This window comes from Canis lupus, chromosome 10 (genome assembly GCF_003254725.2).
Source record: "Canis lupus dingo isolate Sandy chromosome 10, ASM325472v2, whole genome shotgun sequence".
Classification (NCBI taxonomy): Eukaryota; Metazoa; Chordata; class Mammalia; order Carnivora; family Canidae; genus Canis; species Canis lupus.
In genome coordinates this window covers 14,306,636-14,324,292 of record NC_064252.1, presented here as the reverse complement: position 1 = coordinate 14,324,292, position 17,657 = coordinate 14,306,636, and the positions used below count along the sequence as shown (strand labels likewise).

General features: G+C 39.9%; 1 protein-coding gene across 1 annotated transcript in view; it reads right to left on the bottom strand.

Annotated features, from left to right (window-relative positions):
- Nucleotides 1-17,657, bottom strand: part of TRHDE (thyrotropin releasing hormone degrading enzyme) — a 368,540-nt gene that overhangs the window by 84,162 nt on the left and 266,721 nt on the right. The window contains exons 8-10 of the mRNA XM_025476583.3: nucleotides 7,433-7,498; nucleotides 6,622-6,809; nucleotides 772-860 (exon numbers count right to left, since the gene is read on the bottom strand). Of these exons, the coding sequence (XP_025332368.3) occupies nucleotides 772-860; nucleotides 6,622-6,809; nucleotides 7,433-7,498 (343 nt within the window). The remainder of the gene's footprint in view (nucleotides 1-771; nucleotides 861-6,621; nucleotides 6,810-7,432; nucleotides 7,499-17,657) is intronic.

Here is a 17,657-nt window from a genome sequence, read left to right as displayed (position 1 = left end):
AAGTAAGAAGAAAAACAAAATGTGGACATACTCGACCATCTTAATCTAAATAAAACATTACATAAAAGATGATACTTGGCTTTTTCTCCAGTTCAATGGAAAACAGAAATTAAAGAGACCTGTCTCACATCTAGCATGAAGGATTTAGATTGAATTCAAGAAATAGCATTCTGACCGTGCATTGAATAGGTCACTATCTTATCAGAAGACACTTAGAAACAGAATAGAATGTCATCTTTCTCTGCTCCTTGAGAGTTGACCCTAATTTAGGAGATGCTTTGATGACCTATCAAGGCCCCTCCCTTCTGTCCCTATAATTATAATTTTATGGAGAATATCTCCCCGTCCATTCTTTAAAGAGCCAGTCTGGCAAAAAGAAGATAGCAGGAAAATGGAATTGAATGTGGCCTATGTTTCATTATTTGGCATATTGTTCTACTGGGAGTTCTGATTATAATTTAATTACATTTGGGATTATAAAATGATACAGCTTTAGAAAGCTAAAATTAGTACTACAAATGCCTTGTTTTTAATTTTCTCGGTACCATCAATGACACAAATAAACTTCAGAATTATACAGGCAGGCTAAAATTAGACTACGTACAAACTCTACCATATTATACTTAATTTTGTAGAGGTGATTGTCATTCTTCTATATTCTCTTTCTAATTTGTCTTTATTCACATTTTTATAACAGCTGAAACCAGAGGTTAAGTTGCTAAACAATTACGTGAAACCAAATAGTTCCTGAGGGGAGCATATATATTTTACCTGATTTGTTAGACACCCAAATAATTGCTTCTGAAGACACATGGCTTCTATTTCCTACCACTATAGTTAATGGAATCTGCCACAGGTAACTGCAAAATAAAATAGAAGCTTTAGGAATAAAAATGGTTATAATAAATAAACAACATTTGCTATGCACCTTCTGTATGATTTCTGTTATTCTCTTCAGGGGAACTAAAAATTTCCCCAGTCACAAAAGTAAGGCATAAATCAAGAAGATGAATTCACTTCTTCAATACCACTCATCAGACTTAGCCTGTAAGAGTTTTAATTTCAATACAAAAGGAGGACTTTCGACCGAACAATTTATCTTGCAAAAAAAAAAAAAAAAAAAAAGACAATTTGCATTTTGCATTTGGAATAAAAAGTAGCTAAACTCAATAAATCAGAGCCACACCATATATTGATTAAATTTTCAAAATAACTCCTTTCTACTTTTTCTATATTAAATTAATACATATTTCAATGGCTTCATGCATTTACATTTCAACATTATCCTTAACATTTCACAAAACTATCCTAAAAAGTAATATTGTCATATTTTACAGAAAGGTTCATACGACACATCCAATGTTACTCAGCAAAGCAGGAGAGAAAAGCAAAAGTAATCAGATGCCCCTAAATCCAGATCAATACAAAGAACAGAGTGGAACATACTTCCTGCTCTGTTTTCTGAAATGAAATTTCCAAACTGATGTGTGAAATCATCAACCAAGGTTCAGGGATCAGTTCTGAGTCCCAGCTATTGAGAGAAGCATTTTCTAGAATTTGATTTTTAATAGGATAAAAATGGAAGCTTATACTTGTACATGGTGTAGTATCAATTTAATCTCAAATGACCAACCAGAGATAGGCTGGATGGTCTTATAATAAGTTCCATGACTACATTTTGTTTCTTTCCCTGAAGTCGGATTACGTTGACCTATCATCGCACCATTAACAGCAGGGATCACCAACAATATCTAGTACATGCAAAATATTTTTGATTTTATGGAAGAGACACTGTGTGAGTTCTGTAATTGGGAAAGTAAACAGAAAATTGAGAGTTTTTCAGGAAAAATATCTTGGATTATATAATTACAGATATAATGAATATGTTTTGTGGGCATGGGAAGAGAGGGCATCTCCTCTAAATCAGTTATATGGAATGTGACTATTTTATCAGTTCATGTTTCCCATTCACAACAAACAGAAATCAGTAATAATAACAAATATAAGTGGAAGATTGAAAGAAATTCATAATTTTACACCAATTGCCATCTATAATATGGAAAGTTAAAATAGTATGTTTAAAATTCTAAATTTTAAAAATATATGTTGTATTTAATCAGTGAAACCTTTTTTTTTTTTTTTGGTTTCTTTTTTGTTGTTGTTGTTGTTTTTAGCGAAACCTTTTTGAATGCCAACTACTTAGAGACACTAAGCTATACTCTGGTGGGATCCACATGGTTGGTCAGGAAATCAATAATCTATAGTAGCCAAATGTATTGTTTTTATTTTATTTTTTTTCAAATGTATTGTTTTTAAAGTAGAAGTCAATGAACATAACCCACATAAGCTCTCTTTATCAAATACCTCCAAGCTCTAACATAATACTACGAATATAGTAAATATTTAATAACGGTATTACTATGAGGAAGACAAAGAGAATTGATAAATGTTTCTTTAACAGCTGTTCTCTAAAAATAATGACTCTTTTTTGATTGATTGAAAAAATTAGTTAAGAGACTATAATGCTTGACTGTGCATCTGATTCTCAAAATAAACTATTAGCTTTTATTTTTATACTTAAGATCTTGAAAAAGCCTAGAAATAGAAGGCATTCCATAAATTGCTGTTGAATTGGATCAAATGGGATTAGACCAAAATAAAATGAAAGGGGTCAAATCAGTCTATGGGCAAGACAGAGATTAACTTTTATGAACTTGATTTTTTTGGTACGTATCTTCCACATTGAGTTGGGTCAACTAAACTGTGAAGTCAAATAAGTATCAGTTAAAGGTCAAGAAATATACAAAATTGACCATGTTTAAAAATCCTCAAGGATAAACGTGCCTTTTTAAAGCATGATCCTAAAATGTGAACTATTATTTGCCTCAGTATAAATAAATATACTTTTGCATTTATTTCAACAGCATTCTCCTAAATAGTGGAAGGTATAATAAAATTTCTACGGTATGCTTCAATATCTGAGTTTTAGCAAAAGTCTCTACAGTACAAGAAAAAGAGGTTCATATCAATATGTGCATATTGCTAACAGTCAATGCCACCTCCCTACCGGAAACTTCCTACATGTCACAGCATGAATCCTATGGCCGTTCAGATGCCAACCAGTTAACTATAAGGTGCTGTGATACAAACACTTGGGCATTTTGTAACACTTTTGAAATAGTGTTCTATATTTTTTTCTAAGAATGTTTTTGCCCTCTCTGTGTCCGTGTGTATGCACACAATGCACATGTATATATTGTCACAAAAACAAAATGAAAACTACAAATTACCAAGCATATCAAAAATTTGTAGTCATTTCTGAATTGCTATATGACTAATCCTATGTATTATTTTTCTCCTTTCCTTTTTAAAAAAGATTTTATTTATTTATTTGAGACAGAAAGAGAGAGGGAGAGAAAGAGCATGAGCAGTGGGGAGGGGCAGAGGGAGAGACTCCCAACTGAGCAGGGAACCCAACGTGGGGTGGATCCCAGGACCCTGAGATCACGACTTAAGCCAAAGGCAGATGCTTAACCAACTGAGCCACCCAGGTGCCCCTCTATATGTTATTTTGCATAACCTTCTGAACAACACATATTTGATCTTTCCACCAATTTAATTTCAAAAATCGAAAGAAAGCACATTATTTTATGGTTACAACTTAAAAGGGTGGAAGTCACTAAACACTGTTGAGCATAGTGTGCTATTAAAAACAATCTCAGACTGCAGTGGATGATGTTTGAAAAAAACTTACAAAAAAGAATTTGTGAAATTAGATTATGTCCCAGCTACCTAAGTTTAATTTTCGTCATCTCATTTTAAGCAGGAAAAAAAAACAAAACAAAACAAAACAAACACAAAATGCATTTCCATAGACCTCTAAAATATTTTTTCTTTAATATTCCCTGGGATTATCTCTCTCAATTGTTCATGTTTTTATAATAAAGCAATGTTTTTCCTAATAGTCATGTCAGGGTAAACAATAATAGGTATTTATTGCAGCTTGAGTGAAAAATCTTTTTTTAAAAAATGGTACCAATATCAGTGAAGCATTAACATAGACACCATGAACTCTATAGAGGTTGCTGTCACCAGGTCAATAACAAAAGGAAAATACGACTGTGGAGATAATATAATTTTCTATATAGGACAGGACTCTGGGAAGCTCCATGAGTATATGAAGAGACACTCCTCAGCACTGCAATCTATTCAGTTCACAAAGAAAAGCTACACAAATTCAGAACTTCTAGGATACCTAAATTCTAGCAAATATCTTATTCACGTCTATATATCACCTAGCTTTATGCAATTATTAGTTACGTAACGATCTTTCTATGCTATAATAGTTATTATGATGAAAAATATAATTAGTACAGACATTCAAAACGTACTGGGTATGTTGTAGTGATGACGTTCTAGGATCCTTTGCAAAATTCAAGACAAGGAATGAATAATGACACTGGCTCAGAAAAGATGCACACTTCATGGGATTTCTTTTTTCATCAATGCAATCTTTTCATCAAATGCAGTGTTTTTGCATCAATGCAGTACTTCCTACACCTTCCTACAGTGGGGAGTAAAGGTGTAGGAGGCTACGTCCAAAGAACCAATAGGGTTGGTACGGGAGCTCGGACCACACTGTTATTAGAGTGAAAAGCACTGAGCAGTGATGTACAATTGAGGACTAAAATTTTAACTGCAAGCACTAGGATTTCAAAATAGAAAATTATTTTCAAGATCAAAAGGACTCCATAGATCATCTTACTCTTAATATTTTATACGCCAGGTTCTCGGGGTTCAAAATGACCCATGTGATTTTACAACCCTGGCAAAAGCAAAGTTCTGTTCATGTTACAGACACTCCTAGAGCCTGGGAGAGATTGTTCCTCCAAAGAGTCAGACTCATCGCTGATCCACCTGCCGCATGTTATAGGCTGACAGCGTATTTTTGTTCAAGATTTGTTCTGTCATTTGCGAGTCCTTTATGTTTTTCTGCATCAGTGATGTTTGTGTCAGAGTGATCGTCTCGAAGGCACGGCCTAAATCTCTCTGACTTTGCCACAGTCGAGTCGTTTTGCTGTCCTTCCTGGCAGGGCCGGGGGTGAGCCTGAGCAGCTTAGCCTGGGGCCAGAGGGGGGTCGGAAGCCGTGCATCAATCTAAAATATTTTTTCTTTAATATTCCCTGGGATTATCTCTCTCCATAGTTCCTATATAGAAAATTATATATTTGGCAGCTGTGCCGAAGCCAGGCTGGGGACAGAAGCGCCCACGCAGGCCCACCCGATGGTGCGGCAGGAAAATACTATGTTCCATCAGTTGAAACAGCTGGGTTGCAAGGGCAGTTTGTTGAAGGCCAATGTGTATAGTGATCAAAGACCAGGCTTTCCCAAATGACATTCTGAATTTAATCACCGGGAAAACAGTCATGGATTTCCCAGTCCCCTCCACCTACAACCCATCTTGGAGCTAGCCTACTTGGGAACCACTGTCATCCACCCCTCTTAGAGATCAAAACTAAAACCAAAAACCAAAACCCATTCATGCTTCACACCTCCTAAATATTGGTGGGTGACCTCAGAGCCCTAATGGGCCAATGTAATGGGAGACAGCATGACCAACCTAATCCAAATTCCTCACTTTTATTTATTAATTTTAAATTTCATCCCATCTGTCCCTTCCCCCTCCAACATTTTCTCAGGGCACCTTTTAAAAAATGAAATGAACTGATTTAAGTTCTATTATCTAGCTCTGGCTCAGCCTTTAATAAGACACAAAACAGTAAGAAAACATGAAATAGGGGGGATCCCTGGGTGGCTCAGCGGTTTAGCGCCTGCCTGTGGCCCAGGGCGTGACTCTGGGGTCCCAGGATCGAGTCCTGCATCGAGCTTCCTGTATGGATCCTGCTTCTCCCTCTGCCTGTGTCCTCTCTCTGTGTCTCTCATGAATAAATAAATAAAATCTTAAAAAAAGAGAGAGAGAAAACATGAAATAGAGAAGAAACACTATATGCTGTTTCCAGTAATTAAGAGTTTCAAAAGAAAGTTTAACAACAAATGAAAATTCTGTGTATGTTGTCTATTTAGTGGTTTTACACACGGAAACTGAGGGAAGAGAACATATTTTGATGCTAAGTAGCATTGATACTTAGACCATTTAAAAACGGATCTGGTTTGAGTTCCTTTGGCTCAGACACCAGTCTAGTGGTTTTGTTTGTTTTAATTAGTCTTCCTGGATTGTTCGTTTCTATTCTCATCTATTTTATAAATCTCAGTTTGCTCAATTCTATTTAATTGACTTCATTGCATCTTACTTTCTTGAATTAAATTCAACAACCATTTACAGGGAAGTGTAAAAAACCACATATTTTTCTAAATCACCATGATAATTTAAACTCTGCTTGAACAAAATAACTTTGGTGTGCTGTCACTTTGATGGTTAAAATATCTGGAAATAGGAGTAAAAGAGGAATGAAAATGAAAACACCATATGTAAATAAAGAAATGAAAACCATATTTCACTTACATTTTATAATTATCTTAGCAATCCTTTCTGAAATGTTAAAAATGCAAAGTGAAACCTAAGAACAAAAGCAATTTTTTTCATGTTAAAGAGTGTCGTACCTGTTATTTTGAAGTTGGAGTGCTTTAGTTTTAGCACTGATGTCATAGATAAAATGTTGTTGGGTAATTATTATTCTATTTTCCGCCGTCAAATTCCCCAAGATGGTGATTACAGGATAACCCATCTGGAGTGTCCACTGATCCATCACTTCTTGTATATTTACAAATTTCCCATTCCTTTTTAAAGCCTTCATAACCCAAATTGTATAAATTAGTTTTATAAACATGAATTATAAATATAATTAACATTAAACCATTTTTATATTTACCTTTATGATTTACTTAAGTATGAAAACATGTAAAATCGGTGAAGCTAATATAACGTGTTAGTAAAATTAATCTCTTTGCCTTAAGTCAAGCATCATGTAGAGAAATAAAAGCTTTATTAGCATTAAAGTTTTTACTTAATGGAAGATAAAACACAGTCGATTGTTAAAACAAGTACTTGCAGCATCATTAAGTATCCCCAGTATGTCTAGAACCAAATTTAAATATTTGTTACTCACCTATAGTAAGAACTACTTTAATATCAATATTTCTCTCAAACGTGAATATCTGACAACATATGCATGTTGTATTTCAGAAGTCTTGTCTTGTTTGAAAGTAGACAGGGTACTTTTTACAATCATTTGCAGTTTAATTTTTAACCCCATTTTATAATATAAGATATCAAAAACAAAGTGATAAAGCAATATGAGGAAATATAAAAATTCAAAACAACTGCCAATGTCAATAAAAGTTATGAATGGCTTATAAACTCAATTCAAATATTCAAGAAAAGGTTTTGGCGCTCAAGCTTCCTGTACTTTACCTCTGACAGTGTATTCCAGAGATCGTTTCTGGCTGCATTGCCATACTTATGAATGGTTAAATAATCCTACAAAGAATATAAAATTGTAATTACAATTTGAAGGCTAAGCCATTTCCAGTAAACACACTGATTTCCCGACTCAATTAACCATTTCCATTTGTTAGAATTGCATTAGTACAAAGACAAAGACATGGAAAAAGGTGAAGAATCTTACTTAAAAATATCCCAAAGAGCTTTAACTATAACATATTTCTTAATTAAGTCATCAAACGATACTGGTCTATTAAAAATTATTTTCATCGCCATAATCACTTCTTCTGGATTTCCAGGATCAAAGGCCTTCCTCTAATTTAGCAAATCGGCCTCAAGCAGTTTTATAGAGACTACCTCTGCAGTGAAATATTTAGGGGAAACTCCTCCGTCAGGCTTCCCTGTTGAAGTGTCGGAAAAAATTCTGTTTTAGGGAAAAGAGAAAACAACAACAGAAACCTGGCTGATACATGCTGGTGTGAAGAGGAACTGGCAAAGGCCAAGAGAGTGAGGACTGTCTCCACAAGCTGTCAGATTCCCTAGTCTCTGCAAAGGACAGGCTGCCTAATCCAGAAAAAGAGACATACTTCCATGAGCTTGAAACATATACTCACACTTAACGAGAAAAAGTTAATCCTGAGTTTATTTGATATTTTGAGTATAGACTTCCCATTTCCCAACTTTCCCCCACTAGTAGTTAAACCCACACACTTTCTGTGTACCCCATGGCTGCTCCCTTCTACAAAGCATGGTCTACGTACGTCACTGAATGTTATTTGCTGATGGCCAATTGGTGTTATTCTTTTTCTGAATTCAAAGTACAAAAATGAATAGAAAACTGTGTTTTATATTATAAAAAAGAGGGTCTCCTCCATGTGAAATTCCATCCTCTTTACAACATGTAGGTAGGCAGACAAAAGTCCTCATTTACATCACAGTACTAAAAATGAAAAAAAAGAAATCGCTGACTCTTTTCAGTACTTTGTGTAGAGTGGAATACTTTGGGGATAATTAAACTTGGGGAAGACATTTTTCTGAAATACAAATTGTAGCACCTGTGACAGATTCAGCTTTGTTGGCAACTCCCAGCAGAGCAAATGGCAACTCCCACCTAATCAGAAACTACAGCTGTCATGCCCAACACTACCTTAGCAACCACAAATCCATCATTGTCAACAGGGATTATGAATAACTTTATTGAAAAAATACAACCCCGATAACCAATGCGAATTCCACCCTTGGCTTTGAATATGCCATATAAGCCATTTTCCATTAGAACTCAGGGACTAGGATTTAAATAAATTATATCAGATTTAACTCTCAGCATTGTCTCTAAATGGATCTAAATGGATCTTTTAGCATCTACATGGATAAATCCGGAAACAATATGAATTTTGAAACACAAATTTGAGTTTTACTTTAGTGGTGCGATAATTTTTAAAAGTATCAATATTAGAACTATTTATTTATTGGATTTGGCTTACAGATAGCGCTGCTAGGATAATCCCAAAAGAGGGAACAAAGCAATGCCCCCATGGACTTTGAAAGGTCCAATACCTAACTACAGGATTCTCTTCACAGACAGATCTTAAAACTCCAGCTGTTCACGATATGAATTGACATTGGCCCAATACTGATCATCAACTCAAGCTCTTGGTTCCCTCCCCAATTCAGAATAAAGTGCAAATTTACATTTCATGTGGGCTGAAATGGCAATTATCCAGGTTTAGGAAGCAGATCTGACTTGCTTGCCTCGGAAGTCAGGGCAGAAAGCGTCTTCTTGGATTCCCAGCAGTCCCAATTTTCAGGTGTTACTGGAATTCTAACACATGTCAACTCTTTTTTTTTCCTTCCAAACAAAGAGAAAGTGAACTAAAACACTTCCCAAGTGTGTTCCTTAGTTATTTTACCCATCCTCTTGCATGAAAGTAGTCCTATCCTAAGCTAAGGAAATTGTGTTTTGTCCTTGTTGAATTACAAAGAAGCTTCCAGAATAGTAAATGTGGTTTTTTGGTAGTCATTTATGTATTCATTCATTCCACAAAAAGTGGGGTGTGCTTTGCAGGTGCCTGTGGCTTCCACATGCTGGGGGAACAGTGCTGGAGAGGAGGTTACCGAGAACAACAGCAGATACTGAGATGGGATTCGTGGAGGACGGTCTCTGCAACTAAAACCGTAGTCTTTGCACCAAAACTGCCTGACAAGATGAATTCAAACGTTTGGTGTGCAATTAAATAAGAAGATTTTAAGTTCCTTTCAAACCTACAAGTTGATGAATATGAAAAGGGCTGCGGTTATGAATCCGAAATGGAAACTTATGATTATATGTATGTGTATGAAAGTCAATCGGCAGTAGATTTGACATTATGATATAAAGTAGAAGAATATTTTAATATTAACTGTAGAAAGAATTAAGGGTTCTCTAGACAAAGAATTTCAGAAATAGAGGAGCTGTTGAAAAGACAAAAACATGGATGACCACTCGAATATTCATGTTATTCTTAACATGGATGATACTCGAATTTTGGACAAAACCAAAATTATAAACTGATTAAAACTTGAGGGCCTTTTGAGCAGAAGGATCTACATAAAGTATGGAATGGGAGTGTGACGGCCTTGTCCAATTCCCCCCCAACACCGCCCAGCTACGTGGCTTTGGCGAGTCGCTTAACCTCCTTGTGCCTGTTTTCATGCCTATAAAATGGGGAGATGATAGTACCTGCTTCATAGGTTTATGTTAGGGCATGAAGCGTGGAGTGTCTGGGCAGTATTGCCAGTGACGCGGGCCAAGCACACAGCAAGTGTTCAGCAGACATCAGCTGTGTAAGCTTTTTATTTATTTTTTTTAAGATTTTATTTATTCATGAGGGACACAGAGAGAGAGAGAGAAGCAGAGACCCAGGCAGAGGGAGAAGCAGGCTCCATACAGGGAGACTGATGCGGGACTCAATCCCGGGACCCCAGGGTCACGCCCGGGGCTGAAGGCGGCACTAACCCACTGGGCAACCCCGGGCTGCCCCGCCGTAAGCTTTTCAATCCCTTCAGGTGGCCAGTCGGAAACAGAGCGGCAGAAGGAAGCGCATCACTGACAAGGTAACCAAGGACAGAGCACGTGCAAATCATACCACCTGCCTCCTTTTTAGCCCTGTGTGAGCTGCCCTCTATTTCATCTCAGGGTCGATGGCATCATCATCATCATCATCATCATCACCATCATCACCAGCTACTAATACATAAGGACAAGCCACCAGGACTGTGCATGCACCTGCCGACACGACCTGACACCTGCTGGAAGCTGAGCTCCGCGGTCTCGGTGGCAGCAGCCCCCCCCCCCAGGCCCGTGCGCCTCCCCCCGAGTCCTCCTCTCCCCCACAGTAGCTGCTGCCCCCACCTGCCCTCTTGGGGAGGGCCGCACCACTGGCTGGGGGCCACCTTTATGTCACTTTCTTTGCTGACAGGTGACACGAGCCATAGTCCTTCACATGCAAAAGCCAAAGGGACTCATAAGTAATGAGGAGAAGAGGAATAATGATGCTCCGCTTGCGTGGAATAAAGATGCCCCCCCCGGGGGGGGCCCTCGGCTGGCGGCACCGAGACCCGGGCCCACAGACGGCTGGGCCGTGTGTGCTGAGCTGCCCGGTGTAGAAGCTCCACCCTGGGGCCACCTGCGTGTTGCCAAGATCTGTGCCTCCTGTTGTAAGAGGGTGACACAGCACAGCCCCGCCACAGGCCTGGGCCCGCCTCACTCTGCCCGCTGGCCCCGAGCTCAGCTGGTGGCCCAGGGCACCCACTCCTCCCCGGGAAGACCCAGGGCCCCCCCTGGGTCTGGCATCAGCCCACCACCTGGCCCGCCGGCCACTACAGCATCAGGCACCCGGGGGAACGACATGGGCAAGTCCGGGCCCCGGGCACCCAGGCAGCCAGCTCCCTTCTACCTGCAAGTGCAGCCTGGGGACATGCCAGCAAATGTGGGCATTGGTTTTTCCGACTATGTGACAAAAAGGCCAAAGCAGGGGCCTGAAAGACCGTTCCTTTCTATTAAGAACAATTGTGCCTCAAAAAATTTGTAGTGGGCATTTGTCATCCCTTTGGCTTCCCAGCGTTGAAACCCCACATTGATATGGGGGCAATAACTGCCCATGGTATCCTGCAGGAAGGGGAGGGCCCCACGTCCCGCTCACTCTAGAAGGGACCAAACCATAAATCCTTGCCCCCCTGACCCCCCCACTCAGGCAGCTAAAGCAGGCACATGAGCCCGGGTCCCAGAGGAGCAGATACTTCATCCCAGGGCTGTGATTCCTGCAGGATCAGTGCAGGGAAGTAGGGCCCATGGGAAGATGACCCCCCGTGATGGTGACACTGTGATGGTGGCTCTGGAGGGAGCTAATGGCAGCAGCTGAACCAGCCATCCCTGTGGCAGGACCTCGGTGAGGTTTCCCAACATCTGAGTCCTCCTCAGCTCTGTAAGCCCAGTTCTCCAGCCTTCCCAATGATTCCAAGGGCTACACCCTTCAAAAACACTCCTCTCTGCCTAATGTAGCCAGAGTTCCTCTCAACTGCTTGCAACCCCAAACCCTGACTCATACAACACTAATGGGGGATTTGATCAAAACAACACAAACGTCTTAAATGTTCTTGGTGACCTTAGAAAGAAAAATAGAAATTTTCTCATGCAACTCACACAAAATGCAAAGCAAAGAGCACCCAGTTCTATGGAATAAACCTTCTAGGCTTTCATTGTTTTATAAACAGTAGGGTTGTGGGGGCAGGGATGCAAGGGGGTAGATACTTAAGCTAAAAAAGAAAAAAAAAAAGAGGCAGACAAGAAGATTGGAGAAAAAGTATACAAGTTCCCCAGACAGGAGCACACCGAGGGTAACAACAATAAAATTTAAACTGTGTTAAACTTTTGTCTGAAAGAAGGCAAAAAAGAAAGAACAAGAGCTTTTAAACTGGGAACCTAAAGTTGAGAAATGAAATATTTGTGAGTGGGTGCATTACTACAGCAGGGTGATTTTAAAGGGACCCATGGACAATAAGAAAGTGGATTAAAAGCTCGTTGGATCAAAGCAGTGCCGCACAAGGGTTGGATCAACCCCTCTGAAGGCTGGCTGTGTACTTCAGAGGATGATTCCAGGTGCTCCGACCTTGAGAAACAGCAACCAGGAGACCAAACCAGTGACGGATGACCAACCAACACACACCAGACAGCCGGGCTGCAGACTGAGATAGTATTTTGGTTTTTATCTGAAAAATGGCTAGAGGTCATGAAACCAAGTAAAACCAAGGAGCACAGCTTGGAAAAGCATCACACAAAAGTAAGAGAATTTTTACATTTTATTCTGTTAGATAGGAACCAATGATGAAAAGCTATCAATGTAAAAAAAAAAAAAGAAAAAGAAAAAGAAAAGAAAAAAGAAAAGCTATCAATGACTGGTAAACCTTTATTTTTAAATCACAACGAGTTCCTAAGTAGGAAACCCGATAAAAAGAAAAACCAACACTAGACCTTTCAAGGTACAGGACTGTGTGGACACCAGACACAGTAAAAGAAAAAAAAAAAAGTGGTATTTAGGAAAGGAAGTTATTTAAATACGTAGAATAAAATGAGTTATATCGTCGTTCTCATGCAATTTTATTTTTATTTTTTTATGTGTCTTTTACCTAGATTTACTCTCACAGGTTGTTTACTTCGAGGAGAATTCAGATATTTCTCTGGAACAAAAAGGATTTCTACATGTGTGAAAAACCCGTTACCCACGTAACAAGCATAATTTTGTGACATCAGTACGCTTTCTTGAAGGACTGTGAGAACATACCAGGAAATTGGAAAATTTCTAATCGAAACATCTTGCAAGCAGATAAAAGATCCTTGTTTCTTGGTCTTAAATGACAGACAACAGCCTATTTCCACCCCGGTTTTGTTTCCACGGATCTTGTGTTTAGTGATTCTGTGTCGTGCCATCAAGGCCGCGGCAGGTGGAAGCGTCCCCAGGGGTGTGGTGACACTGCAGCCGCTGGACTTGTGTGACCCCAGCGGGCTGAGGGGCTCCTACACCTGTCACAGAACTGGGGTGACCGCAAGTCCACGGGGGTGTGCAGGTGCCTCAGTGTCCCCGCCTCGCCTCTGCCGCTAGCTGGAAATATTACCGAGACGTAAAATAAATCTACTTATAAAACAGGAGGTCGTGCCTTGCTTTTCCTGAAGGGCCTGGAAAAGGGACTTTGAGCGCAGCAGCTCACACACTAGACAAAGTGTATCCCGACTGGTCGGGATGCATGGCCTTCGGTCAGCCAGGGTGCCCAGGACCGTAGGGCGCATCCATGACCCTTTCTGCTTTCACGCCTCTACTCTGGCGGCTGTGCTGCTGCTGACTCGTTGGGGGAAACGCAACTCGACAGAGAAGACAACTGTGTCTATTTAGCAAACGAGGCAGGAATCAGGCTGGCCGTGTGATGTAGCATTGGGACCTAGATCCCCTGGACTTTAACTTCTTCTACTGCAAAGTGGGCATGGGACTCACTTGGGAAAGGGATCCAGAGCACAGCGGGCCCGTGCAGAGCTGCTGACCACACAAAAACCAAGAATGCTAATCATTCTAAGGCCGGACCCCAGGGGACATACCCATGGAGCCAACATCTTCGACCCCCCTCCAACAGTAGCCACATTCATTCCAGGGGCTCTAGGACGGGAAACGCTGTGCACCAGCTAGGAAGAGGATCGTGCTTAGAGGGACTTCTAAGACTTCCTTAGAACGTGATGTCCCAGTCACCTCATACTTCTCTAGCATCTATCCGTCAGGCCTTCCTTTCCTGACCCCTCCTCTTTCAGCCCAACTCACACAACTGTCCCCCATCCTCAAGAAGAAACCCAAACAAAACCTTCCTTAGCCTTATCCCGCTCCACCCACCTCCCCTGGTTTTCGAATCTCCTTCCTCATCGAATGTCTTTAAGCTGTGCTCCACAGACCTGCTTGCCCTCAGACGCGTCCCCGCTCTTCCCCGACCCACTCCACAGGTGCCATGGACCATACCCGCTGCCACAGGACCTCTTCTCTCTCTCTCAGCTCCACCTCCCAGCACAGTTACCCTCATTGGTCCCCTCTGGACAGGAGCTTTCCCCTTGACCTGGGTGACACCGAGCCCTGGGGTTCTGGCTGCATCACCTGCGGCTCTAGCCCCAAGGCCCTACTCTTTGCTCAGCCCTATTGTTACAGCCCCGTGGGGATTTGTTCAGGCTTTCCCCCCAGAAACTTCCCACCCACTCTTCCGTATCCCCCCTTCCTCACCTCTGCTGTGGATCCTACTCCCAGTCTATCCCTAGGTGCATTTATTCGGCCTCCAGAAAGAACCTTTGGGTTCCCCCATGTCTCTGTGCACTTAGGTCACCGCCATCTCTCCCCTGAACCTCCACAGGCCTCCCTGTCTTCCTCTCCAGGCATCCTCCTGCCCCCTCCCAATGCACTCACAAACGTTGCCAGCTAACTTCTAACTGTAAGCAGAACCCCATCACACCCTGGGTTGAAACTGCTCACAGCACCCTGCTGCACTCAGATAACCCCCAGCCCTCTCAGGGCATGTCCTTGCACCACACGACTCCCTCCTGCCCCCTCGCCCCCTGCGCCCTCATCCTTACTGACTCCACTCAGCCTCTGATTTCTTTCTTCTCCTTGAACCTTCTCAGTCCTTCCCCTCAGTCCCTTTGCACGGGCCCTTCCGTGTTTCTGGAATGATCTCCATCCTCCTCCAGCTTTCTCTCATGCTTCAGACCTCAGTATGCGTCCCTTCTTCTCCAGGGGGAGATCCTACCCACCCAACCTAAGACTGCCTGGCCCATCCACCCATATGCACTCTCTAGCATTCTATTTTTTTTCTTTCTCAGCATTTCTCACATTTAGTAAATATATATGCATTTGCTTTTTTCCCACTCAGGGCCAATCTTACCCTGTTATATATGACTCATGGGATCAGAGGCCATATCTGGGGTGTGCAGCACGCCCTCGCCACGGTGTCTCTCAGAGAGTGGGTATGTAATAAGTTTGTGCAGAATAAATGAACAACCCAACACGCCTAATGGGGGAGCAACGTGTGCTGCAGATATCAAACTAAGCACAGCTGGTGCAGGAGGTGAAATCACAATTTTGGTTTATTGGCACAAAGCATCAAAGGAAGATCTTAACGCTATAATGAGCTATTGCTCTTAAGGGGGAAAAATGATCTGTAAAATAATCACAGAGAGAGGCCTTGAGCAGAAGAGAATAGGTGAATATAAGAGAGTGATTGCAAAAGGAAATGAGATTCAATATGACAAATGAACATCACCATTTCTTTGCGTGTCCTACTAGCCCGGAGCCTTCCCTTCCATGATAGAAACACAGAGGTAGATCAAGTGTTTTGAATGCATTTGATTGAACTTTTTGTAAGTCATTTCCCAAATATATAGCTTGGGTCTTTAGCACTCCTCCTAAGCCACTAATTTATAACATGGGCTTTTTTCACAATAATAACTAAGATATTTAAATATCATGGGGAAAAAAGAATATGTAGCAAATATGTTGTGGTTTGATATTCTTATTATATAGCCACTTATGCAAAATCATGAAAATGAGAGTAAAACTTCTATCTTCAAATGGGTAAAACACATGGATGATTATGTCACCAAAGAGTAAAATGCAAGAGAATATATGAAATGTTTTCAAACATCATTTGTGATAAAAAAAAATACATTGAGATAGCAATTGGGTAATTTTTTACTTACTAAATTAGTAAGAAAATTGTTTTGAAAATAACACCTAAAGCTGTTTGCTTAGTGTATTATAAAAAGAGAACTTTCGAACTTTACTTCTACCACTATACGTTGGCTTAACATTTTGGAAGAAAATTGATGATATGAAAAAAAAATAAAAGAAAAAAAGAAAAAAAGAAAATTGTTGATATGATTACAGAAATGGATATAAAGAGACTACCAAAATATAATGGGAAAACCTATCATTTGAAGACCATGACAGTAGAGTTTATTTAACAGAAACTGGAAAGTGATCTAGATGTTCACACACAAGGAAAAAACTAAAGATATTATGGTCCATCTGGTGTCAACCTATGTAATGGCAGTTATGGGATGAGCACTGGGTGTTATTCTATATGTTGACAAATTGAACACCAATAAAAAATAAATTAAAAAAAAAAGAACCTACGTAAAACCAGTTAGGAAAATACAAGTAGTGAGAAAAATCATCTTCCCCACTCAGGAGGGTTCTTTTTGCATCACAATTTACAACGTTGCCAGATAAGTAATTCTAGGCTATTACATGAAAGTTCCAAAAAGAGAACATAAAAGAAAAAGAAATTAATAAAGGAAAAGAAAGAAAACTGCTGATGTGGGAGTTATAATAGGTCAGGGAAACAGATGCCTGTGAGGCAGGCTTATGTATCCTGCACCAGCAATGTCATCAAATGGTAGGTGCTGAAGGAATGAGAGACACTTTGCAGATCGGTGTACACAAGGGCTTGCATATTCAGACTGGCGTGCATTTGCACACATACCCCCATACAAATATAGCCACTCATCAACCAAAGGTGCCTAAACATTTCACAGATACCTTTAAAATCAAGTTATCTAGGACATCATTTTATAGGAGCAGCCCTATTTAGCTAAAATGTATAAAAAACCCTGAGCCATAAATTAATTAATTAATTAATTAATTAAAATAAAAATAAAAAATAAAAAAATAAAAAAATACCCTGAGCCCTTAACTGACAAGTAAAAGAAAACCACTAAATATAATTTTCTAAGGCTTCCTATTGAGCTGAGTAAATGCCCACCAGATGATCAAACAGAGATCTATGTCGTTAATAGTAAAGGCTTTTTAGTGAATGCTACGTAGTCATTGTGGCCAGTTAACAACATTGAGGACTCAGGCAAAATGATAAGGACTGAATCAATAGCCGAACATAAACAAATTAGTTGAAACTGATGAAATAGAAGTTATTTCTCTCCAAGAAATATGAATAACTACTGCTGTTTTATTTTTAAAGTGTTTTTTTTTATTAGAGATAGTATTCTTGATTCTCAAACCCATGGAATCTTTCCTTATAATTAATACTTTTTTTCTGTATTAACATTCTCAATGATCTTAGCTTCATAGTTAGGTCTATAATAAATCGAATACTAATTAGGTCAAATCCAATGGTTAAA